Below are 27,203 nucleotides of genomic sequence, written 5' to 3'. Positions count from 1 at the left end.
ATTTTTCCAGCGGCCTTGGCAACAGATTTGATATACGTGTTCCATTTAAGATCAGGAGTAATGGTCAAGCCCAGAAGCTTGTCAAAACTTGAGGCCTCCTGAAGACGAGAGCCATTCATTTCAATTGATGACAAATGTGGATTAGAATGTTGATGATGTAAAGAGAGAAGCTTGGTTTTAGATGCATTAAAAGTAACCAGCCACTCCTTTCCCCATTGTACTACGTGCTCAAGATCAGAGGAGAGAGAATTGGAGAGAACTTGCTCGTTTACTGTCTTAGATGTGGTACCATAAATGGTAGTGTCGTCAGCATAAATGTCTACAAATGATGTAAGGATATGGTTTGGAAGATCATTAATGTAGATCAGGAAAAGAGTTGGGCCCAGGATGGATCCCTGAGGGACACCGGCATTAATATTGTGAGCTTCTGATTTTTGCCCCTCAACTACTACTCTTATGAATCTATCAGAAAGAAATGATTTAATAATTGAGAAGACTTTTCCAGCTATACCATAGCTAGCGATCTTATGAAGTAAACCTTTATGCCATACCCTATCAAAGGCTTTAGATATGTCAAGAGCAATTGCCCTAGAAAGATTGCCACCGTCGAGAGATTTGCTAATCCTATGCGATATAACTGTAAGGACATCTGCTGTAGATCTAGCAGAACGGAAACCATATTGAGTGTCACTAAGAAGGTTATTTTTGTTGAGATGTTTGATTACTTCTGTATTTAATACAGATTCTAGCAACTTACTCATGACGCACAGGAGACTTATTGGCCTGTACTGAGAGGGGGATGAGCGATCACCTGAATTCTTAAATACAGGGCATACTGATGAGATTTTCCAGGGAGATGGGAAACTATTCTCCTTAAGACAACGTTTAAACAGTTTTGTAAGTATGGGCGCTAGTTCAGGTTGAAGTTTTTTGAGTACTATAATTGGAATACCATCAGGGCCAGTTGCTTTACTGGAATCAAGGTTTTTGATTAGCTTGGCAACATCACGTACAGATATACGTATATCACATAGCGTGTTTTCTGATACAAGAGGAAATATTGGGGGTTGGCGGTCTTGGTCGCAAAGGGTAGAATTAGCTGCAAAGTTCTTGACAAAGAGTTTGGCTTTGTCTGATGCTGACGAGATTACCTCAGATCCATTGATAATAGTTGGGATGGAGCACACGCTTCTGTTCAGGATTCTGTTTGCTATTTGCCAAAACTGGTGGGAACCAAGCCGCTGCTCAGCTACTTTGGACTTAACAGATTGAGCATACAACTCTCTTGCGTTCCTTATTACTTTCTTACAATGGTTGCTGGCAGTCCTGAAAACGGCTTTAGTTTCCATACATCTATTACGTTTGAAGCAGTGGAAAAAGTGATTTCTGTGCGCAATGGCAGCAGCACATTCTGGAGAGAACCATGGCTGGCTGTTAGGTTTTTGCTGAAACTTTTTAGAGGGTATGAAATGGTCAATACCTACAATTAACCATTCAGTTAGGTCTAATACTATAGAGGACACATCCTTTTTAAACATGGAATGCAGAGGTAGATCAGATATAAATGTACGGAAGCTATCCCAGTCAGCCTTAGTGTATCGATATACTGTACGATGAAGAGGTACGTCTGGGGACTTATTACATTTCATTTTTATCTTAATTGATACAACAGAGTGGTCGGAAGATCCAAGAGGCGACAGAACAGAAACTGAACATAGTTCAGGGCAAGTTGTGAGAAAAAGGTCTAGTAGGCTCGCATACTGGCCGTCATTATCGGGCACACGGGTAGGTTCCTGAACAATCTGAGTGAGGTCATAGGCAATGGAGAAATCATGACAGAACCTCCCCTCATCATCGGTCTTGTTTGAGTGGGTCAACCATTCGACGTTGTGAACATTGAAGTCTCCACATACATGAATGTTAGCTGAAGGATAAGTAGAAAGGACTTGGTCAATTTTCTCAGATATGCTTTGAAAGATAGTAACTCCGCTGTTGTGGGGGCGATAGAGAGTAAATATAAATGCAGTAGTGTGAGCTAAAGCAACCCGGAAGCACATATAAGGTAAGTTAGGATCTTCCCTGGAGATGTCCCTCCCACATGGAAAGCTATCTTTAATATAGGCACATATTCCATGCCCATGGCGATCTTGGGGGTCAGATTTAGAAGTTAAGTTAGAGTATCCTGTAATTGCAAACTCATCAAGGGAAATAGCCTGTCCAATGCCAGCTTCACTTAAAAATAAAAGGTCTGGTTTAGTCTCCTGTAATTGGGTTTCAACCTCTGGAAGGTTAGAACGTAGACCCCTGATGTTGGAGAAGGAGACATGGTAGTAGGGGTCTACGTTGGAAGTTGGAGAACCGGGTTTAATCGTGTATTTTTTCTTGAAACTTGTCATGATGAAATTTTGGAATTTGTGGACTAGGTCGACAGATTTACTTAGAGCAGGACAGAGAGGGGAAACTAAGAGAGAAAAAGAAACGAAGAATTTTTTTTTTTTTTTTTTTTGTACCACATGATAAGGTAAAGCCGTAACAATTACCCACTAGTATGGCATCGAGAGGCCCCACCAGAAGCTACTGCATGGTCCAGATTCCATTCACCAAATGGCAATACAGCAGCCCCAGTACTTTGCACCTGCTGATAGGACAGCCTCCTTAGTGGTTAATCCAAGGTTCGGGTCCCTGACTATCAGGCGGATAACGTCAGCCCAGACAAAACGTTTACCTCCAGCACCCTTACTAGTGACATGGCTACAAGGATAGACATAGAAACAGAAAATTTCCACCAACTCTGCCAACTGTTTGCGCAAAAATACTGCCAACCTAGAAAACAGCTTTTTCTTCTCCCTTTGTCAGAAAAATCACTCATTTAAAAAATGAGGACTGAGGGACAAATAAGAAGAAGCGAGAGTAACAGGAGCTGCCGATAACGCATCCACAATGCGTTTTCTACTCTCCATTAAAAAAAAAAAAAAATAAATAAATAAATAAATAAATAAATAAAAAATAACTATTAAGTATTGTACTTAATAAAAGTCCAACGGACCTGTTTAAGGGAAAGTATGGTGATAGATTCCCCTCCCACGAACTAAAAATGAGTACAATTAGGTAATCGATTTATGCAATCAACTCGGTAGATAAATAAACATTTATGGACGAGAAAAAAAAAAAAAAAAAAAAAAAAAAAAAAAAAAAAAAAAAAAAAATTAAAGCTAGCATTTAATACAACAGAAATACATAAATTAAATACTGAAATAAAATGTAGTTATTAATATTTGAATCTTAAAATAAAAAGTGCGAATTAATAGAGAAAATCACTTATCACAACAACGCATTCCGTCTCCAAACTAGTGAAGAATTTAACTTTTAATAGCGTTCAGAAGATTTTTTTTTTAAATTAACCGTTAAGAGAAAGCGTGATTTTATTCTGAACTTTAACTAATCACGTTTTAAGCAACTTATGATATAAAACAAAATCGGATGGGGGGGGGGTTTCTTCCGAAGTTAGTTGGTGACGTTATAAGTAATGCGAGATGAGATGGGAGCCAGAAATTAGGGGTGGGGGACTGAAAATGATAATATAATGGATTGATTATACAATATTTAAGATCAACTTGGTAGATAAACATTTATGGACGAGAAAAAAAAAAAAAAAAAAAAAAAAAAAAAAAATTAAAGCTAGCATTTAATACAACAGAAATACATAAATTAAATACTGAAATAAAATGTAGTTATTAATATTTGAATCTTAAAATAAAAAGTGCGAATTAATAGAGAAAATCACTTATCACAACAACGCATTCCGTCTCCAAACTAGTGAAGAATTTAACTTTTAATAGCGTTCAGAAGATTTTTTTTTTAAATTAACCGTTAAGAGAAAGCGTGATTTTATTCTGAACTTTAACTAATCACGTTTTAAGCAACTTATGATATAAAACAAAATCGGATGGGGGGGGGGTTTCTTCCGAAGTTAGTTGGTGACGTTATAAGTAATGCGAGATGAGATGGGAGCCAGAAATTAGGGGTGGGGGACTGAAAATGATAATATAATGGATTGATTATACAATATTTAAGATCAACTTGGTAGATAAACATTTATGGACGAGAAAAAAAAAAAAAAAAAAAAAAAAAAAAAAAAAAAATTAAAGCTAGCATTTAATACAACAGAAATACATAAATTAAATACTGAAATAAAATGTAGTTATTAATATTTGAATCTTAAAATAAAAAGTGCGAATTAATAGAGAAAATCACTTATCACAACAACGCATTCCGTCTCCAAACTAGTGAAGAATTTAACTTTTAATAGCGTTCAGAAGATTTTTTTTTTAAATTAACCGTTAAGAGAAAGCGTGATTTTATTCTGAACTTTAACTAATCACGTTTTAAGCAACTTATGATATAAAACAAAATCGGATGGGGGGGGGGGGGGGGGGTTTCTTCCGAAGTTAGTTGGTGACGTTATAAGTAATGCGAGATGAGATGGGAGCCAGAAATTAGGGGTGGGGGACTGAAAATGATAATATAATGGATTGATTATACAATATTTAAGATCAACTTGGTAGATAAACATTTATGGACGAGAAAAAAAAAAAAAAAAAAAAAAAAAAAAAAAAAAAAATTAAAGCTAGCATTTAATACAACAGAAATACATAAATTAAATACTGAAATAAAATGTAGTTATTAATATTTGAATCTTAAAATAAAAAGTGCGAATTAATAGAGAAAATCACTTATCACAACAACGCATTCCGTCTCCAAACTAGTGAAGAATTTAACTTTTAATAGCGTTCAGAAGATTTTTTTTTTAAATTAACCGTTAAGAGAAAGCGTGATTTTATTCTGAACTTTAACTAATCACGTTTTAAGCAACTTATGATATAAAACAAAATCGGATGGGGGGGGGGTTTCTTCCGAAGTTAGTTGGTGACGTTATAAGTAATGCGAGATGAGATGGGAGCCAGAAATTAGGGGTGGGGGACTGAAAATGATAATATAATGGATTGATTATACAATATTTAAGATCAACTTGGTAGATAAACATTTATGGACGAGAAAAAAAAAAAAAAAAAAAAAAAAAAATTAAAGCTAGCATTTAATACAACAGAAATACATAAATTAAATACTGAAATAAAATGTAGTTATTAATATTTGAATCTTAAAATAAAAAGTGCGAATTAATAGAGAAAATCACTTATCACAACAACGCATTCCGTCTCCAAACTAGTGAAGAATTTAACTTTTAATAGCGTTCAGAAGATTTTTTTTTTAAATTAACCGTTAAGAGAAAGCGTGATTTTATTCTGAACTTTAACTAATCACGTTTTAAGCAACTTATGATATAAAACAAAATCGGATGGGGGGGGGGGTTTCTTCCGAAGTTAGTTGGTGACGTTATAAGTAATGCGAGATGAGATGGGAGCCAGAAATTAGGGGTGGGGGACTGAAAATGATAATATAATGGATTGATTATACAATATTTAAGATCAACTTGGTAGATAAACATTTATGGACGAGAAAAAAAAAAAAAAAAAAAAAAAAAATTAAAGCTAGCATTTAATACAACAGAAATACATAAATTAAATACTGAAATAAAATGTAGTTATTAATATTTGAATCTTAAAATAAAAAGTGCGAATTAATAGAGAAAATCACTTATCACAACAACGCATTCCGTCTCCAAACTAGTGAAGAATTTAACTTTTAATAGCGTTCAGAAGATTTTTTTTTTAAATTAACCGTTAAGAGAAAGCGTGATTTTATTCTGAACTTTAACTAATCACGTTTTAAGCAACTTATGATATAAAACAAAATCGGATGGGGGGGGGGGTTTCTTCCGAAGTTAGTTGGTGACGTTATAAGTAATGCGAGATGAGATGGGAGCCAGAAATTAGGGGTGGGGGACTGAAAATGATAATATAATGGATTGATTATACAATATTTAAGATCAACTTGGTAGATAAACATTTATGGACGAGAAAAAAAAAAAAAAAAAAAAAAAAAAAAAAAAATTAAAGCTAGCATTTAATACAACAGAAATACATAAATTAAATACTGAAATAAAATGTAGTTATTAATATTTGAATCTTAAAATAAAAAGTGCGAATTAATAGAGAAAATCACTTATCACAACAACGCATTCCGTCTCCAAACTAGTGAAGAATTTAACTTTTAATAGCGTTCAGAAGATTTTTTTTTTAAATTAACCGTTAAGAGAAAGCGTGATTTTATTCTGAACTTTAACTAATCACGTTTTAAGCAACTTATGATATAAAACAAAATCGGATGGGGGGGGGGGGTTCTTCCGAAGTTAGTTGGTGACGTTATAAGTAATGCGAGATGAGATGGGAGCCAGAAATTAGGGGTGGGGGACTGAAAATGATAATATAATGGATTGATTATACAATATTTAAGATCAACTTGGTAGATAAACATCTTGGGCTCAACTCTCTTCCTTATCTTCATCAATAATCTACCAAGCCACATTCTAAGTTTATTCATTGACATATATGCAGACGACACTACCATCTATGGCAATGCTTCAAAGGCCAGCAACGATCAAAATCTCTTTGAGTCTCTCTCTTCCGACCTTGAGCACGTAGTGCAAAAGGTGATTGGCTAATTTTAACACATCCAAAACCAAGCTTCTATCTTTTCACCACCAACAATCTGATCCCTACTTAACCTCAACTGATATGAATGGCTCTCATTTTCAAAAAAAGCACCCTGTTTCAACAAGCTTCTAGGCTTCACTCCTGGCTTGAAATGGAAAATTTACATCAAATTAATTGCCGAGATCATTGGGAAAATAGTTACATCATTCTACCGCTTCAGAAGGTATCTTACTCTTGATACAGTCCTCTACCTGTATACGAGCCAAATATGTCCTAAAATGGACTACTGTTTCCACATCTGCATTGACAGTTTAAAACCAGCTTCATAATTTAATAGATGATGCCCTTTTCTCCTCCCTGTAACCTTTCCCACAGAAGAGACATTGCAAGGCTAGCTCTACTCTATCATTATTTTCATGGCAGGTGCTAATCTGAGTTTCAATCTATAGTTTTTTCCTGCAAAATATTCACAACAAACACTCGTCTAGCTAGAACCACTATCAACAATATCCCATCTCTATCTGTGCCTAAATCTAAATGCAAGTTTCATGAACAAGTCTTCTTTCTTAGAATTGCTTCCTGGTGGAACTCTGTTGCACTAACCCTCTTTTCAGCTGACTACTATATGGTCGTCTTCAAATCCAATGTAATCAAGTATTCATTTTCTTTTTTTTCTACAGCGAATAAACAATTTATGATACCGAGCAAAAGTTTTGATTTTTAGGAAGAAAAGCTAGTATTAAAGATGGGGAGGGAATGCCGGCGCTTTAAATTGAGTTATCTCCCTTGGGCGTGTTCGAAAAGTTCCAAGATGCCTACCTTCAACATGCTGTTATAAAAACGTGTTTTGCCGCTGTAAAAAAAAAAAAAAAAAAAAAAACTACTCGATCAAATTAAGTGAAATTTTTTTTTCAGACATCTTCAGTTCAAAACAGATACGTACAATATAACCTTTTTTTGATATTTTCATTTTTTAATGTCTTGATTAAACTGTACAAGTGCCTCAGTCACCATAATATTATATTCATATCAGGGGTCGTCCTACTAAAGATTCTCATTGATTTTTTTTTTTAATATATTTTATATACGTTTTCAACTATGCTTCAATGTTTGCCATGAATTAAGTTTTTTTTAAGTAATCCAGTAGAAAAAGTGGAAAAAAAAATTTTTTCAGTCAGATTGTGTGAAAAATTTACAAGTAGATTTTAACAAACAAAACGATGAAAAAGTGTAAGTTTTAAAAACGATTGCAGCACAGCAACATAATTGTTAAAGATCTCAAACACAATTTTAAATCCTTCTGCTTGTGCTGTGATAAAACTTCTAAAATGCATTTGTGATGTTAGTCTGTGTCAGTGTTAACTTTAGTCAAAATCAGACTGTTTCTTCTTTAACTGAATTTTTTATACTTATCTGAGGCATTCTGATACAAAACCTATCTAAGAACTCTCCCATGTACATAAGGTATATTTGTGTGAAATTTCAAAAAAAATCAGTCCAACCATTTCAGAGTCCATAGGAACAAACTCCCCCCCCCACACACACACACAAACTGCTTCTTATATGTAAATAAATTAAACAAAATTAAAATAACTCACATATTGACAAAAAAAAAAAGGAAATGCATACTGGTAGATTTAATTTTGTAATGAAATGGCATTTTTTTAATATGATTTAAAAAAAAGAAAGGTTATTGCATTTTGATTTCAATAAATATTTGATTAATAGTAAAAAATAATTATAATTGAATGAATAATTATCAAAATCAGGTCAACACAAAAAGTACACGCGTATGAGAAGTCTCGTGATTTTATTGAGATTAAATTTTATGAGGGAAAAGCCAACCAATATTTTCTGCTACTGTTTTTTTTTTTTTTTTTACTGGCTTCTTCATTCACAGACCCATCAACTTTGTTTAAATGATGTTCCACAGAATGCTAATATTTAATTTTAGTTAATTTGATGTGGAAAAATGTTTTAAATAATTAAAAAAAAATAGACAAATGAAACTCTTATTGAAAATAAGTAGAGCATGCATGGTCCTTTGTGAGTGAACGCAGCATAAAAAAAATTACTAATTTCAACATTTGCTCCCCACCCTCCCTTTTAGCCCCAAAAGTCCTCAGGGTACGTCAAATCCTGGTAAAAATGAACAAACAGTGCAGTTTTAAGCCTTAACATATGTAAATTTGAGTTCTACACCATGCAAAAAAAAAAAAAATGACTAAGTCCATCATTTGCATCCAACCCTAGCTCCACCCCATTTAGGCCTAAAAGTCCCCAAGGCCTTAACATATTTAAATTTGAGTTCAGCACCATGCAAAACTGCTAAATAGACATATACAGAAAATTTTGGACAAATATGGTAAAATAGTTCAAAAAATGGAGTGTTTTTATTAGCCCTAAAAGCGCCCCTGAGGCACACCCAAGAATTATCGCGAAGTATAGACAAACAAAATTATATAGAAATCAGTTAGTTACAACTTTTCAGAAAGTTTTATAAAAATCCAAGCCATCAATTTTTTTTAAAAAGCACAAAAGTATCAATTTTAGCCATTTTAACTCGAAAGGCACACCTATGGGGCAACAAGAGTTTTCCCAGAAAATCTGTTCTGTTACGTTTTTACTCACATGTTTAACGTTTGTGCAAAATTTCAAAAAATTCCAAGGCTTAAGAAAAGTGTGGACAGACGAACGGACAAGGGTGAATTTACAGGTTTACCATCCTTTTGTCGGGGGATCAATAATCTATTGTATAAAGGACAGTTTGTGCATGTGTGTGTCCAGTTAAAAGTAAAAAAAAACAAAAAACTACAAAACAAACATCCACAAATATTTATTTATTTATGTTCAGACTGTTATCCTCATCTTCATAGTTGTTGCTTCACAATGTTTCAGCCAACTAATGCTCTGCCCTTCGTCAGGTGGTACACTGCGACGGGATAAAAATGCTGAGTCTCTTAACTGTATCCTCAATAATTACTGCCTTCCATAGTTATTGTCGTCTCACCACATTTTGGCCAACTAATTTTCTGGCCGGCTTTGATTAGGATTGAAACTGTTATCTCCAGACAATGCTCACCTGAAACCGTAGAGACTCAATGCCTCTATCCACTGTGCCATGAGTCCTGAAATGTTGTGGAGCAACAACTATGAAGATGAGGATAACGTTCTGCTGATAAATAAATAAAAAAAATATACAAATTACTCATCTCAAAGGATTCCAATAATAAAACATCCACAAAGTTGGTATATTCTTGATTGGCATTACCCTGGATGAATGATACCTAAAATTTAGGAAAAAAATTTTTTTTACCCTAAACTGGTACAGAACATGTTAGGAAGGGTCTGCTTCTTGAGGCATCACTAAAGAAAATGAATTCTGGTTTTGGATCAAGGAGTTACTTCACTTCGAGCAATCTATATAAAGGAGAATTGTCTGTGTGTGTGTGTGTGTGTGTGTGTGTGTGTGTGTGTGTGTGTGTGTGTGTGTGTGTGTTCAGAGAGAGAGATGAGCTAGACGGTGGAGAAAGAGTGGGAGAGGGGGGACAAGAGAAAGATAAACAGAGGTAAAGAGATAGAAATTTTAATGGAAATATGTTACACTTTTGTCCTGGGCAACATCGGGTAGCTTTGCTAATTTGTAATATAAAGTAAACACGTAAAATATTTTGTTTTAGCCAAAAAATCTTAATTAATTCTCAATTTTCAATTGGAAACCATTATGTAAACATAAATTAAAAGAGGCTTTTTTGTTGTATACACAGCATGGCTTCTGCTAAACAAAAAGTGAAAGTCAAAAAGAAATGAGCATCTAGAAATTAACTTTAGATTTTATTGAGATCCTCTCCAACACGTTAGACACAAGGCTGGTGCAATTTTTTTTAAAAGCCAGTGCACTAGGATGAGTGCGCTCTTACTTGCAAAAAATGCCTGAACAGCTCAGTTAACATTCTTCGGACGGTACACCTCAGATTATTATCCATAAACTAATCCCTTTTCAAAGAGAAGGTAAAGTCTTGGAAGGGTGGACATCCTAGGAAGTCATTTAAATTTCAATTTAAATGTTCGTCCAGGGCCACTTTAAAAACTTGGATATGGTAGTCATCATTAAAACCTCCTTTAACAAATTGTTTTACAGAGCAAAAACACAGAAAATGCTAGGTTTCTTCTGTTGAGCCAAAAGTGGTAATCTTTAACGGGTGCCCATGAAAACTATGACTTGGCATTGGGCTGAAAACTCCTGAAAAGATAGATTTACATTTCTGTTAATGGTATTGTATGCCAGAATCAAGGGTCCTTGCATCCACCGCTGCTCAGACGAAAATAGATTTAGTCTTTGGAGCTGCTCTTTGTACGTAAGCATAGAAAATTCTGTCACCATCCTTGTTGTCAATCAAGTAATATACACATAAATTTATATAAAATATAATGAAAATTGTAACTAAACTGATTGGATTCACTATTAAATAACTTCAAAAAGGGTTGATGTGCCAGTAAAACAAATGTTTGTTAGTTTTCTTTTAAAAATTTTAAGAAGTAAATAAACAAAATCTATATAAATGTATTAATAGTTTCTTTGCTGTTTTTTGTTTTATTTTTGTAACTTCAAGTCACTATTTTTGGTCACATGAAATTTATTTCTTATGTGTAAAAAAAAATGTTTTTCAAATTTTTTTCTTTTAATTCCATCAAAACATTTATTTAATAAATAACAGATAATAGTTAATTATTTTTTCTATCATTGCTAACAAAAATGTTTGTTCATTTTCAGGAAGAAGAGGAAGAAAATTCTGGTGAAGAAGTGGTCGAGATGGAAATTCCAAAAGCCCTTGGAGACATTTTTGAGTCCGTTGCTGGTGCCATATACCTTGATAGTGGCATGTCTTTGGACGTTGTGTGGAAGGTCTACTACCACATAATGAAACCTCAAATAGGTAAAATTACATGTTACATAGCAAATCTTTGTTACTTAGATAGCTGCAAGTGTCCGAAACTTTGGGGTGGGCAACACGAGGCAATGTCTCGTGCTTGATCTCCATGCAGTTTGAGCTAAAGGATTGATGCAGTCATATCACATCTTACATTCTTGAGCCAGATCTTATTTAGTCTACCATGCTCTCTAGTACGTAGGATAAGGATAATCCCACCAATGTCGTGTCTGATGAAGTTCAGTTGAACAGATCCTCGGTATTATCTTTAAAGACAGTGGTGAGTCTTCATTTTGGTCTGCGAGAAATGTGGTCTTGCTCCATAGTTACCATTGCTTCCAGATCCACTTTGACCCAGAATGGTAATACCTGTTGGGATATTTGGTACTATCAGATCAGGTTGTCTGAAGATACTGGCTTCCTGAGAAAAATTCACCAAACATTGATGTTATTGTTTTTTTCCTTTTCCATTGCAAAACTAAAAAAAAAAAAAAAAAATAGCAATTTTATTCTACAAAACAATCAAACCAAACTCCGTAAATAAATATTTGAAGATATAAAGAACTTGAAGCATAAAACCTTTTTTCCAAAATTATTGGATTCGGCATTAAAACACCTGAAAAGAGTTGATATGTCATAAAACAACCAACCAAATCAGTTGAACAGTTTCCAGGCAACCAATGTTTTGGGCAAGTGTTTGAAACTTGATCTGGTTTTGGGATTTAAAGTTCTGTGATTGTCCTAGAATCCAGGATGGGTAACACCAGCCAACTCTTCATGCCTACTCCCCATGCCAGTTGGGTCTAAAGTGTTGGCATTAGTCAGATTAGATACAGTCAAGATAAGATTCTTGTGCATTCAAACTAGGTCTTCCTCAGTTTACCATGTTCACTAGTGCCCAGAATATCCGTTTAAGAGGTGGCATGCTGTACATTGCCGAACTACTTGAAAGAAGGTATCTAACTTCTGACATAAGGCTTTACCTGCCAGATATGTCCTAAAATGGAATAATGTTGACATATCTGAGTGAGAGGTGCTCAGAACACTCTCACCTATCTTGAAAAAAGTTCAAAACCTGCTATGAAACCTAGTAAGCGATGCCCTTTTTTCTTACCTGCAACCTCTTTCCCACAGAAGAGATGTTGCGAGCCTGTCTGTTTTATCGTTATTTTCATGGCAGAAGCTCATCTGAGCTTCAATCTATGCCCCCCCCCCCCCGCCCTCGCCAAACTTTCACAAAAGATACTCATCTAGCTCCAACAACCATTAACAGTTTCCCCCATTTTCTATCGATGCCTAAATCTAAACACAGATGCCATAAACAAAGCTCCTTTCCTAGAACTGCCCGCCTGTGAAACTGTTCCGCTCGCCAACTTTTATCGTTTTGCTATAAACACTGGTTCCCACTTGGTCCTAATGAATGGCTCTCATCTAAAAGAGGTTTCCTGTTTTGACAAACTTCTGAGTCTGATCTTCACTCCTCACCTGAAATGGAAGACTTACATCAAATCTGTTGCCAATGTCACTGGAAAAATGGTTGCGTCTTTTTATCATTCAAGGAAGTAACTAATTCCCGATGCAATCCTCTAGCTGTATAAGAGCCTAAGAATGTGTCCTAAAATGGAGTACTGTTCCATATCTGGGCAGGAGCTGCTTGAAGTACCCTAACCTGTCGACAAAATTCAAAACTGGCTTTTAAACCTAGCAGATAATGTCCTTTTCTTTTCCCTACAACCTCTTTCCCACTGAAGAGACGTCACTGCTCTATTGTTATTTTCATGGCAAGTGCTCGTCTGAGCTCCAATCTATGGCCACATCTTGCCACACTTTCACAAAAGACACTCGTCTAGTTACAACAACCATTAAGTTCCCCCCCCCATTCACTCTGTTCGTGCCTGAACTGCCTGCCTGTGAAACTGTTCTGCTCCCCTGCTTTCCAGCTGACTACAATATGGTCGTCTTCAAGTTTAATGTAAACAATTTCTTGTTGAGCTGCCCGCCTTAATAATCCATTTACTATTAATACACTGTTGTCTCAGTGACTACCATACACTCATTAACCCTTATCCTTTAGTGGCCTTGGGCCTTGATAAGTGATGACTCCTATGTAAAAAGAAAAAAAAATATGCCAAGCGTATAAGGTATCCGTGATGTCACTAATATCAAGTTTTTGATGATTAATAATTGATGGGATCAATCCTTTTGTCCAGTTTACAGCTGTATATCCAACTGGTCATGGTACAATTACGGATAAAATATCAGACCAACATGATAATAGCTAATGGATATTTTATATATAATATAGTTGAATTGGAACAAATACGTTAAGGAATAAGTGTGGTGGTGATGATGGAATGATTGTTGATGTACGTAAATGGAGTATTCTTCTGATAATATCAGATCATAAATTGCTTGTTTTGTTTTTGTAGTGGTAGTAGGCAGACAGGCTCAAACCCGTGACGCGAAGGCAGAAAAGAAAGTGAAAGAAAACCTGACATCTTACCGCTACGCCATAACGCAAGCGATATTGTAAAGTGTTCAAATGTAGCGATGTCAATCGAAAAGTTGACTTACAGAAATGGATAGTTAAGTGAATGAATTTACACAGCTGCAGAAATGAACATCTGGCTGGAGGCCAGTTAAGCTTTCAGCTTTCTGCCATATTTGTTTCCCCACGATGTTAGGGAAAACCAGCTGGCTCCTAAAAAGAGGGGAACTCTGGCAGTGTCCAAATGAATAGCAATTGTCTGATACAAAGGGTTTCCCCCCACAACATTGATCAAAGCTAATTGCTTTCAAGACGTCCCGGCCCAGAAGGCCAGGCGGTCGACTTTGCTCCGATCAATTTCGCTTTATTTATACGAAAAAGAAAACAAAAACTGGAAAGGACGGGACGGAGGGAATTTTTTAAAAGTCGATCAAAATAAAGATAGAGATGATGTCCCTTTTCGAATCTGAGATATTACAATCTAAGGTAACTTCTCCAAAATAGTAACCTTGTCGAGAAGCCCGTCGAAAAAAGCTTTTCTTGGACATACTGAAACGTGTACGCCCATTTTGCCTTTTATATAATAGACTAGCCTGGATGCCCGGCATTGCCCATGTGTTTGTAGGTGTGATGTGTGTTGAGCAAAAAAATTAAAAAAAAAAAAAAAAAGTTGCAAACCCATGATGTGGAGGTGTGTGTAAGGGTGTTGATTGAGCAAAAAAAAAAAAAAATTTCCCAGTGCAAAAAAAAAAAAAAAAAAAAAAAAAAAATTCCCAGTGCAAAAAAAAAAAAAAAAAAAAAAAAAAAAGTGGTAGGAGGCAGGCAGGCTCGAACCCGTACCGCAAAGGAGAAAAAGAAAGTGAAAAAAAAAGTGACATGTTAGCTGTGCCCATCGTGAAACTGGAAGTGACGTAGGTTTAAATTAAAGCTAGACAATCGAAAAGAGGTGATGACTTTCAAAAATATTGGCAAAAAAAGCGACGCCTCCCTGTAGAAAAGTGCCCAGTTGAGAATGAAGGAATCAATGTTTTTGGCCAATTTATTGATATTTGTCATCCAAAAGGTCGAGCTTCAAAATGATGCCGATCTCATGAAAATCTGTCGCCTCGATCAAAAGTTTTTGCGAGACATACATACATACATGCATTTAAACAAACAGGTGAGATTTATATTATAGACTAGCGGGGATACTTGGCGTTGCCCGGGTCTTTGGAGGTGTGTGTGTTGTGGGTGGGGGTAGATCAAAACAAAATGGAAACTAAATAATAAGCAAAGTAATAACTCTGTTTAAATATTAAAAAAACGATGTTAAACTTGTTAGAAACAATCGGAAAAACAAAAACAGCAAAAAAAGTTTTGAGAGGGAGGGAGGCTCGAACCCGAACTTAATAGTCTGATGACTTAGCATGACACCACAAAGGTAGGGACTTGAGAACAGCTGAAAATAAACGTTTAAAAACACAGGTGGTTGAATGTCAACGTATGTTTTCTAGGTCAAATATCATGCCGTAGCAGTAGTAGAGAAAACGCATTCACAACGCGAATTTTGTAAGATAAAAGTCACTGAAATAAAAAATATTTATGACGTCGTTTCATAAATCGTAGATATTATAATCTAAGGAGTATAAAAAATGTTCTAAGACATAATAACCCCCCCCCCCCCCCGAGAACTCCCTCCAAAAAAAGCATTTGCCGGACATACACAAAAAATGCACACACACAAACACATTTTGACTTTTATATATATAGAAGATGTGATTCAAATTGTACGTAATCAATTATTCTGCAAATAAAACAATGAAAATATAGTCACTGTTTTTTTTTTTTATGAAGACATGGTAAAATAAAAAATTAAAACTGACAATGAAAGTTAAAAAAAAAAAAAAATGCATAAAAAATTGTGAAAAAATATAATCCACACCTTGTGTGTATTTGTATCCATCTTAGCCAATCCAACCCTAAAGCTATATATATATATATGAAAGGAGTTGTGTTTGAAGTTGTTGTTGAATACGGTTCGTAGGAAACCCCGTGGACACAAGTTGTCATATGATTAAATAATGACAGTATTAGAAATTTTCAATCATATTATGTTTATTTGCCAACATAATGTGCCGTACAAGATGGGACACCAACACCTACCATCTTATATGACACATTATGTTGACAAATAAATGTAATATAATTGAAAATTATTGAAAATTTCTTCTAATATTGTCATTCTTTTATATGCTAACTCTTGTCCAGTGTTTCCTACCAACAGCATTGATATAGCCTTCAAACACAACTCCTTTCACACTATGCACAATGCTTCAAGCAAACTACAACATTCTTCTCATACATATATATAATAAATGAGCTAAAAAAAATATTTTCTTTAATATGCAAACTTATCTTCAGGTAAAGCTTCTACTATATATATATAGTAGAGAGAGAGAGAGAGCTGCAGGAGGGGGATAAATATATAATTATGACTGTTTAAAAATAAATAGATACTATAGTTCTAGAAGTGTAAGCCATGTTTAGTTTCAAAACAGTTTTCGATGGTTCGTTGTTCCACACAAGTCTTGAGAGGTGACTGGTTTGCAGTAGACAGTTCCACAGAGCAAAAGATTCTTACCGTGTCGAGACGAAAAAAAAAAAACATGCGAAATTGCTACAGAAAAGGTTTAATATGGAGCAAATCTGGTTTCTGATTGGTTGGTAGCAGAACGTGAATTAATTTGATTTGTCAGTTCCTAGCAGCATCGTTTATAAATAGAATTGCCCGACTGTTTGGGATCATACTCCATTATATTTCCAAGATATTGTAACAATAGTCAACTTCATTGCCTTCTATTTTATATTTACCTCATTGTCATAGCCTTCTATAATGATACTTTATATAATATACACAATGCTTTAAACAAACTACACCACTCCTTTACATATAAAGTTCATTATTCAGTTTGAAAGAAAATCAACACTTCTAATGTATTTAATTTGCTTTAATTTTCAGACAAATATTTGAAGAGCATTCCTAAATCGCCAGTTCGGGAACTGCTGGAAATGGAACCGGAAACGGCAAAGTTTGAGTAAGAATTTATTTTACTTAGATTAATATATTCATCTTGTCAAAGGATATGACTTTTTTGGTGCTTATTTAAAATTAGAATTTATTTTTTAAAAAGTACAGACAAATCTATATGATGGATGACCTCATCATGGACCAAAGATGTCATATTCCAAAATTCACATGAATTCCTCAAGTTGTTTTTTTTTTTTTTTTTTTTTTTAACTAAGAAAATTAAAATTTACAATTTTTACCAAAACAAAAAGCTTGAATTATTTTGAATGCAAACAAAATCTCGGTAGCCGAATCAAATTACCCACCCTTGAATTTTAACATATTCTAAAAACACTCATCATAAAATTTGATTTCCTTTTTTTTTTTTTTTTTTTTTTTTTTTTTTTAACTACTTGATCAATTTACATGATTTTTGTAATATTACATCTTGATTCCATGACAAATACATACATCATAAATATTTGTCTGTATTTTTTGTTTTTCTTAGTAAGCTGAATTCTAACCAACCTTTTTTTTATTGTTTACTTAAAAAAAATTTATTTTCATTTTTTTAAAATTATCAATGTGTTTTTTTGCTAACAGATACCTTTTTTCTTTCTTCTTCATCTAGTTTAGATGTTTCAGGTGATGTAAGTGTCTCAGACTCCAGAGTAAGCAACATAAGACAGTGTCGGGTGCCTGTTTTTCATGAATTCTGATCCAAAAGATTGACATTTGTCAGATTGCATAGTAATGTCACGCTTATTATATAGTCAGGTCAAGTTTTCCTTAGTCTATCATGCTTCCTAGTATGTTGAATACGTTGTACGTTAGGAAGTAGATGCAAAAGGTGCCACACTGTACACAATTGGCCTAGCCAAGATGGCAAGCACACAAAGCATTCATAATCACACCAAGTGTTTGATAAAGCAAAGTTCATGAACTTTTTCCTGCATTCAGTCCTGAGTATGACCTTAAAAGACATTCAGTGATGAGGCCTAATTTGAGGATTGTAGGAAATAGTGAGTTTTACCCCTAGTTAGCATTGCTCCTAAGTCTACTTTAGCCCGGAGTGTTAGGTCATCCGGTGCTACCAGATCAAGTTGTCTAAAGATACTGGCTTCCTGAACAAAAATGCACCAAACATTGACATGTTTTGTTTCTTTTACTTTGCAAAACTCGATCATGTTCTGCAAAAGCAAAAACAGCAATTTTCTTCTTCAAAACAATTAAACCAAACACAATGAATAAATATTTGAAGCTATAAAGAACGTGAAACATAAAGTGTTTCCAAAATTACTGGACTCGGCATTAAACAACTCAAAAATGGTTGATATGATGTAAAACAGAAAGAACTAAACCAACAAATATCGGTCTTCATCTAAAAGAATTCTAAGAGTCTAAACGAAAAAATGAATTGTGAATTACATTTTAATTAGACTAATTATTTTCCAAACAGTAATGATTGTTGTATCCTCTCAAATGAAGAAAAAGTTATCTCCTTTTCTCGATATTTTTTTTCAAAACTTGTATACGCATAAAATTTGGTTTTGTTACTTAAAAATAAAACTGTGATCAATTTACGCGATTTTTTTTTAATATGATATTTTCGTTTCATCACGAGTATGTACATCATGAAAATTTTTTATTTTTTTATTTTTTTATTTTTTTCAATATAGGGCAAATTCTGGACAATAACCAACATTTTTAGTATTTATGCTTAGTTAAAATAAAAAAAAAAACAAATGAAAAAATGTATCTTTCTTTAAGATGTTATAATAGAATCTGTGTGTGTCCGAGATTTAGATATAAATCTCTGATAAATAATTTTGCATGTTCCTTCGTTACTTAACACAATTGTAATGGTGCAAATACGCATGCATTAAATCTAAGAGATATCATGCATCCAAACTCTATTTAGTGGTAGCATAAATACAGCTTTCTATATGCAATAGGTCCTCAACTGTCATTTAAGCTTCAACCTCTGTCCCACCGACAAAATATTGCATCCCTCTGCCTGCCTGCATATTTTAATGGTGGATGCTCCGACGAACTACAAGCTCTTGTACCCTCTCGATGTAAATAACCTCCCTCGAACCCGAAAAGCAGCAAAGTCCCACCTCTACACAGTAGAGATCCCTTCTACTCTAATAGTTTCTTCCCCTGAACTGCTAGACTCTGGAATCATTCCCCTTTGGGTTCCTGCTTCCCCAACTGTACTGACATGCAGAATTACAAGTGTAATGTGAACAGACATATTTGCTGCTCAACTCCCTACATAGTATCCCTGCAACTTATGTCCCTGATAATATATCAAAAGTTGTTTGGGGTAAAAATGTAATAATAATAAAAAATGAATAAAAAGCAGACAACAACTGATTAATTTCAAAGTTTTACTTAAGTTATTACCCCTAATTTCTGTAAGAAAGGCGTTAAAAATAAAACTAAAAATAAATACATTTTTATTTTTAATTCTTGTCCAGAATTCTCCCTTTTTAAAAACAAAAATAAAGGAAAATCTGTTTGCTGTATATACCTGTGACAGAACAAAAATATCATATTCCAAAAATCATCTAAATTGATCAAATAGTTTCATTTTTTAATAAGATTAAATTTTATGTGTAGCTGAGGAGCGACTGTCTTTCTATCCAATTTTGAAAACAATCTCAAAAAACAAAGGGAGACAATTCAACCATTCAAACTTGCAAGAAGTTTCTTGTAATTAGGTACCGGCAGCCAAAATTTTAAAATCGCCTATGGCTAAATTTGATCCTCTCATATAAAAATACACACAAATACAAGAAAAACAAAACAAAAATCATGAAGATATCTTGTTTAGTCTTCAAGTTATGATCATTTTCATATTTGCAAACGTAGCATGACATTGTTTACATTACGACATGGCAACTTTGAAAGCAACTGACAATAAAAGTAACCGGTAAAAACGTCACAAAAGATGCTTTCATCAGTCTTAGTATTAGAAGACAATAGGAAATAAAAGTATAATCATATCTAATTCAATTTCAGCCTTCATTTTTGAGATCTGAAAAGTGAACATTGCAATATTTATAATTGCAAAATCGCACTGGTGGGCACTTTTTGAAGTATCAGCAAATAAAACTGAATTAAAGAAAATCAAATATGAACATGCAATATAATTCTATGCATAGTGGTTATTATGCCTATTTTTTTTCAAACAATTCCAGCTGCAAGTTTTTTCATTATAAGTTGATAAAAATACTGATATGTTCAATTTCAATGGCGGAAATAAAGTACCAAATGTTTTAAACATATACAAACTTCAAAATCACAAAAACTATTAAAGATACAGTTGCGAAATTTTGCATGCATAATCAATACATATTGTAGAATATCATATCTGAATTTCAGCTTTGTACATCTTGTAGTTCTAAAATAATAAACTTAAAAATCGCAATAATTCACTGTTTATCATGGCGAAGTATCGTATATAAGCAAACATACCTGTTCAACACCAATTTACATTCAATACAAAAGGAAGCTGCATGTTAACAATAGAGTTCTCTATACAATTGATATTTCCTTGTGATTCTGTTGAACTCTTCGCTTGGAACTGACCACATTCGTCCATTTGAGGTGGTTACCTCAAATCCCCAATCAAACACATACAGAGACGAGACTTTCTCTACTTCTGACCTTGCCCATCTAAAGGCATTTATTTTCACCTTACACTTGTCCAGAAATTCCACTTGTCCTTCACTACTTGTGACAGAAATTACTTGACCTAAATAAGTCATCATCATAATATACTGCCACAAACTGTCCTTGTTTGCTAAAGCTGTAGATTCCAAACTCTGCCTGATCAACTAGAGCACTTTTTTCATCTGTTTCGCTTTGTTTGGCAAGGACATGCCCTTTGCCAGCATACCTTAGAGATGATCGCTCTGATGGCAGGTCTTTTGTGTGTGAAAGATGTGTCTTGCTACAATATCAATTATCTTTTCACAATTCTTGCCAGATACTTCTGCTTGCCTTATCAATTCAATGACACACTTGATGACATCTTTGGTGTACCGGTTGCTATTATATTCCTTCATAGAAACATTTCTTTTCTCGGCCTGATTAAGAAAATCAAATTTCATAACATAGTTTTATTTTTGGTTTAATTTTTGGAAAAGTATTTGTTTTTTGTCTAATTTTAATTTTTTGCCAATACTACACTGTGACAAGCCAGTTTGGTACACGAGTGCACATTCAACAGCCTTCATTTATGCTCGTGCGTAACGTAAACGAAGGCTGGGCTGTAAAATGGAAAATAGTCCTAGCATTCAGGAGTTAATACCATGCAAAAGAAATCAAACAAAAAACTTTTTAGCCAATAATCACAAAAAAAAATGCACCCCCCTCCCTCTAAGGTGCCCAGAAAGTAGGTACTCATTTTAAGTTAAATTTAAATGGAAAAGTGATCACCCACTTTTCGAAAAAGTAATTTCTTCATATCATGAAACCTATTTTTTGCGACGGAAACGGTTTTCAGATTCGTTTTTAGCACTCCGAAATCTACAAAAAAAACACATTTTGTTATATACGGACGTGAGACGGGCCTTAAAGTAAAATAATACCGCGTCTTCAACATAAAAGTTATTTTCATTGTGCTAATTTGATTTTTCTGTCTAGAATAAAATAAATTAAAACAATGAAAACAATGGTACTTATGAAGTGAGCTATTATTTAGGAAACATGTGAGGGGGGGGGCGTGTTTTTTAACTAGTCTGTACTTTCACCTAACAATTTAATAAACGATACAAGAATAAAATATATTAAAACAATAGTATCAATAGTATTTATGAAACAAACTATTATTTAGAAAACCACTCTTAACTGTGTCGTTTTTTTTTTTTTAAGAAAAAAAAACAATCATTTAAATTAATTTGTTGTGTATCTTTCAAAGTTGCTTTAATTCAAAAAAATGTTTAAAATTATTTATTTGTTCAAAAAAAAAAAAAAAGGTGCTCGCCCGGTTTAAACCATTATGAATATGTCATTTCATTCATTTTATGTTTTTAATAAAAAAAAAAATGTTCCATGAAAAACTTTCCCGTTCTCATTAATTAAATCGAAACATTTCCAATTAAACAATTACGGATATATGTTCTCTTTCACTTTTTTTATTTACTTTTTTCATAGTTCTTTCCGGAAGTTTAATTTTTTTGTTATTTATTTCATGCTTCGGCCACAGTTTAATATAATGTTCTCCCTTAAATTTGGACAGCAGGTGCGTGAAATAAAATGGCGTCTACAATTTCGACAATAAAGTGTAGATCACTGTATTTTCAGCTAACAATTTAAATTATACAAAAATAAAAAATAAATGTTAAAACAATAAAAGAAACAATAGTACTTATGAAGCAAACTAACATGTGGAAGAGAGGGTGTTTTTTTTGTTTTTTTTTTAATTTAGCCTAGTCTGTACTTTCGGTACTTATGCACTTAGCGAACTGTGCTGAAATAACATTTAGAAAGCCACTCTTAAAAAGTTATCGTAAAACTTTAATTTAACTTGAAAATACTATTTAAAAATAGCGCGGTTTCACTAAGTGCAACCACCGTACTTTCATCTATGGACGACAATAGTTTTTTACGTTTATTCAAACTTTAATTTTATGCAGTCGCATGCCTTGAATTAAATCTCTACCATGCACCAAATCATTTTCAAATAAATACAAAATGCTAGAAACATGCCGTTCAATTTGCTTCTTGTCTAGCATTTTTTACGCTCTTTTGCCAAGTTTGTTTACTTTCAGGAAACTGGTTTAGAATGCCGAATAAATGAATATTTAGATGCTCAAACGTTTTAAAATTAAATCACTAGTTTTATAAATGGTTTATTATAAATACTCCCTGTTTATTTCTCCCCTAAAATGATACAATATTAATTTAATTTTTGAAAAAATCCAAAATATCGCTTATTTGTTTACGTTAAAAAGCTGAACACGTGCTAACTAAATGTTGCAAAATACTTCTGAATATTTAAAATATTCAAACGTAAATTTTACAAATTAATGTACAGAAATGTTTTCTTATCGCTTATATTGAAATTGAAACAGTATAGTTACCTATTTGGTGAAATACCGAAGTCGAACAACTTTCATTCATTGACTCGCACATTTTCACCATGTTCACGGTTCACGTAATTTTGTCCAAAAGACTCCCGAGGTGTCAATTTTCTTTCGCCTTGTGCATTTTCGTGAATAAAGCTAGGTACAATTTCTTAGCACCATTTTATAGGAAATTGAATAAACTTTAATATCACGTTTGCCATGGTTATTATGAATAGTTAATTCACTAGAAGCAAATTAAATCAGAAAAAATTTAAAAAAGAATTTCGCATATTTTTTTTCTTTATATTTGTTGTAATTTTTATATGTAAAGATCATTCTTTGCTTAATTTGATGCTATTTATAGTTTTTTTATTGGTCGAATGGCAAAAATTTGCGGAGTTTTAAATAAGGGATATGATTTTCTTGATTTTTTAAAAAATTAGCAGCTAGTGTTCCACGTCAAAATGTTATCACTTTTGTTGGTGCTATTAAAATAAATCAGTAAAATTGAATTTTTATTCAACAAATACAAAATAAACACCATACGAAAGAGAGAAATTTGCTCTTTCATTTAATATATATTTTATCCAAAAACAAATTCAAACAAATGAAATACAGGCTGGTGAACATAACCTAAAGTTGACCATTTTTTACGAATTCAACTCATTTTTCAGGCTGCTGCCGGTACCTAATGTAATGCCTACAAATCCCCATTAATCAGGGTAAAAATAATGGAATCGTCCCATCACTAGTCTGTTCTATTTAAAATCATGAATGCTATGTATTCATTTTAATTTTATTTTTATTTTATTTTCAGAAAACCGGAACGAACTGTAAATGGCAAGATTCGCGTAACAGTTAAAGTGGCAGGCAAGGGTGTTTACCATGGAGTGGGGCGAAATTATCGTATCGCAAAAAGTGCTGCTGCCAAAAAAGCTTTGCGCGTTCTTAAAACTATGCAAGCCCAGGGCCTCATTTTGTGAGCAAGTTAATATTTTATTTCCTTACCCCATAATTCCACAAACACTTTCTCTAGTCTTATTATTCCGAACCCGAAATGATGAATTTGGTGATCAAAGATTGTTCTCTTCCAGATCTCTGAAGATTTTTTTTTCTCGATTCTTGATATTCTAATTTAGAGATCTTTGACTTATTTGTGACCATTTTTAGACACTTTCTGGGGGTTCTTTGATATGGCAGAGGTACAATCTAAGTTTAATGCTTTCCTTTCGATTTTGGAGTACAAACGAACCATCATGCTTGACTTTAAACTTTAATTAATACTAGAGATTACTTTCTAATCGACAGCTTCTGAATCATATTCAAATTTAGAATGATCAAACATTCTAAAAAAATAATGTTGGCCATTTATTTTTCATTTCATAATAATGCAAGGCAAAAAAATGGACGACATCTCTTTACGTATCAGAATTTTGAAATGAGTTTGAAGTTTCTAAATGACTGCTTCAAAAGTAATTTCTAATTGAAATTAAAATCTCTAAACTAAAGGAAAACCTTTTTTTTTATGTGCCAATTTTGTATCAAAGAGGCCATTGTTGATAGATGAATGAATTCTTGGAGAGGAATGCTTATCAGTTCTTGTCCAAAATTCCCCCTTAAAAATCTGTATGATGTACATACCCATGACAAAATGAAAAATCTCATATTCCCAAAATCACGTATATTGATCAAGTAGTAATTTTAACTTAGAAAATAAAATTTTATGAGGAAGCGAGAGGGCAGTCACTTGCTCTACCAGCTTCAATAAACAAAGGGAGATAACTCGATTCGAATTTCCATTTTTTTTTTTTTTTTTTTTTTTTGTAATGGTTACAATTTACCATTAATCGCTTAAAATTGTAAAAAAAAAAAAAAAAATATTTGATCAGTTTATGTCATTTTTGGTATATGATCTTTTTGAGTTCATTATTGGTACGTACATCATAAAAAATTTTCTGTATTTTTATTAATATAGGGGGAGTTCTGAACTACCACCTCCTTATCTCTTGGGTTCTTCTTAAATGAATCTAAACCGTTTATCTGTTGATGTTCATGTGCAGATTTTTTTTTCTCAACCCAAATGATGAGCATTTCATCTCCACTCTTCCACCAAAAAAGTGTGTCCTGTAAAGAGAAAGTATTTCCGAATTATGTGGCTGGCTCTGGGTATTCTAACGATCTTCTGTTCAGCTTCAATCCATTCTAACCACCCTGGTCCAACCCTTTCTTATTACAAAGCTTGAAGGAATGAAAATTGTATAATTTTTTTAGACACGGATTTTGAAATTGGCAAGTCAAGTTCAAATCTTGTCTAATTTATTATATTCTCTCATGCATAATACCATTGAGAAAAGTATGACCCCTATTTCCCTCCCACTCATCCTCTTAAAGTTATTTGTAAAATAGAAGTTCATCTTGTTTACAATGAATTGTTTTTAATGGGTATTGTAATTTGGCGTTAAATAACCAAAAGAAAAAGGTTCGTTATGCAATCAAACATCTAAACCAAACTTTCCTATTTGCAAGTTGTTATTATTTATTATTCTACGTGTCAATTGTTACAGTGCCGTTTGAGCTATTTTCAGCGATTTAATTTAGTGTGTACTGTGACTCGCAGATTCAATTTTTAATGTGTCCACAGAATATTTTATCCACAGAAATCTTCTTTTTTTTAAATTTTTTTCTACACTAATAATGTATTTCTTTTGAATTGTTTGGTTACAAAGAAAATGGTGTGTTGGTCGGAATCAACTTTCTTTACAGATAGCTTGAAATTTGACGGGGGATAACAAGGGGTAAATTCACTCATGAAAATTTCATATAAAAAAAAAAAAAAAAAAAAAAAAAGCTATTCTCATCAATTAACACACCCCCTAATGGATTTTCTGTGTGTATTTTAAAGTTTTTTTTTTTTTTTTTTTTTTTGGTTTTTGTAATGAAAAAAATTTCCATGCATCAGTGATGTGTAGCAACATTGCTATCAGCATTTCTGCAATTTGTATTCAGGTTGTCATCATATCAGAACTCTTTACTTTGATATATTATACAAAAAGAAATTTCATATTTACTGTTGATTGCACAGAGGTAGAAAAATGAACATTATTAATGTTTGTAAAAATAAATAATAAAAATGTATGAGAAATATTAATGTTAATAAAAATTAAAAAAAACGTGCAATATGAACATAATTAATGTTTATAAAAAATAAATAATAATGTATAAGAACCCTATAAATATTACTACTTATAAAAAGAAAGTAAATGATAAAATGTATAAGAATCTTATAAATATTAATGTTTATAAATAATGATAAAAAAAAATGTATAAGAAATATTAATGTTTATAAAAATAAATTATTAAAAATTTTATTAAGCTTTAAAAATACATCTGACAGCATCTAATATTTCTGGAATCATTGGTTCTTTCATGTTTTTCAACATCATATACCCTCCTCCAGCTGACCCAGCTGGGATTGATTGAACCTTAACTTGTGTCCAGATGACTACCCTCTCTGTCGCTTTGTTGGTACCGAGGATGATTCTCTTCTTCCTCTATTTTTTGATGCTCAAATTACGGCTTCAGCTACAAGTCCTCTGTACCATATGTCCACTGGGGAGATATCTCACTTTTCATTCTGCCTACTGATCACTGCTGAATAACTATAGAATTTGTAAAACAGGTGTGTAAAAATGATGCATGTAATTTTTTTTTTTTTAATCATAAAACACAATGCTGTATAAAGGTTTGAAATAAATCATCGCTGTATATGAAAATTGTAGGAATCAAATAAAACTATGACACTTCTTTATAACAAATATAATATGCACCTTCATTTGTTAGCTGCTTTTCTCTTTGTGTGACTATGAGGTTTTTGGAAAGGAAAATCGGGTTTGTATTACTGTACACATAGATTCAAAAAAGTTGTCAAAAAACAAATATATAACAAATAAATGTTATCAAAGGCAAGATAAGTTACTTTTCTACCAAACTGGATATAATTTTCGTGTTTTTATTCAATTTAACATGTTTATTCAGCTCGAAAAG

The 27,203-nt window shown here is 33.1% G+C and overlaps 1 protein-coding gene across 1 annotated transcript in view; it reads left to right on the top strand.

The window, feature by feature from the left end:
- Positions 1–24,667, top strand: part of LOC145260492 (endoribonuclease Dicer-like) — a 112,753-nt gene extending 88,086 nt beyond the window's left edge. Inside the window, exons 17-19 of the mRNA XM_080118603.1 lie at positions 11,389–11,551; positions 17,032–17,107; positions 23,977–24,667. Coding sequence (XP_079974729.1) covers positions 11,389–11,551; positions 17,032–17,107; positions 23,977–24,142 — 405 coding nt within the window. The 3' untranslated portion in view covers positions 24,143–24,667. The remainder of the gene's footprint in view (positions 1–11,388; positions 11,552–17,031; positions 17,108–23,976) is intronic.
- The last annotated feature ends 2,536 nt before the right edge of the window (positions 24,668–27,203 follow it).

Source organism: Euprymna scolopes, chromosome 36 (genome assembly GCF_053919585.1).
Source record: "Euprymna scolopes isolate OS-2025 chromosome 36, ASM5391958v1, whole genome shotgun sequence".
In the NCBI taxonomy this organism is placed as follows: domain Eukaryota; kingdom Metazoa; phylum Mollusca; class Cephalopoda; order Sepiida; family Sepiolidae; genus Euprymna; species Euprymna scolopes.
Note: the sequence above shows the minus strand (reverse complement) of the source record. Positions and strands in the feature narration are given on the sequence as shown.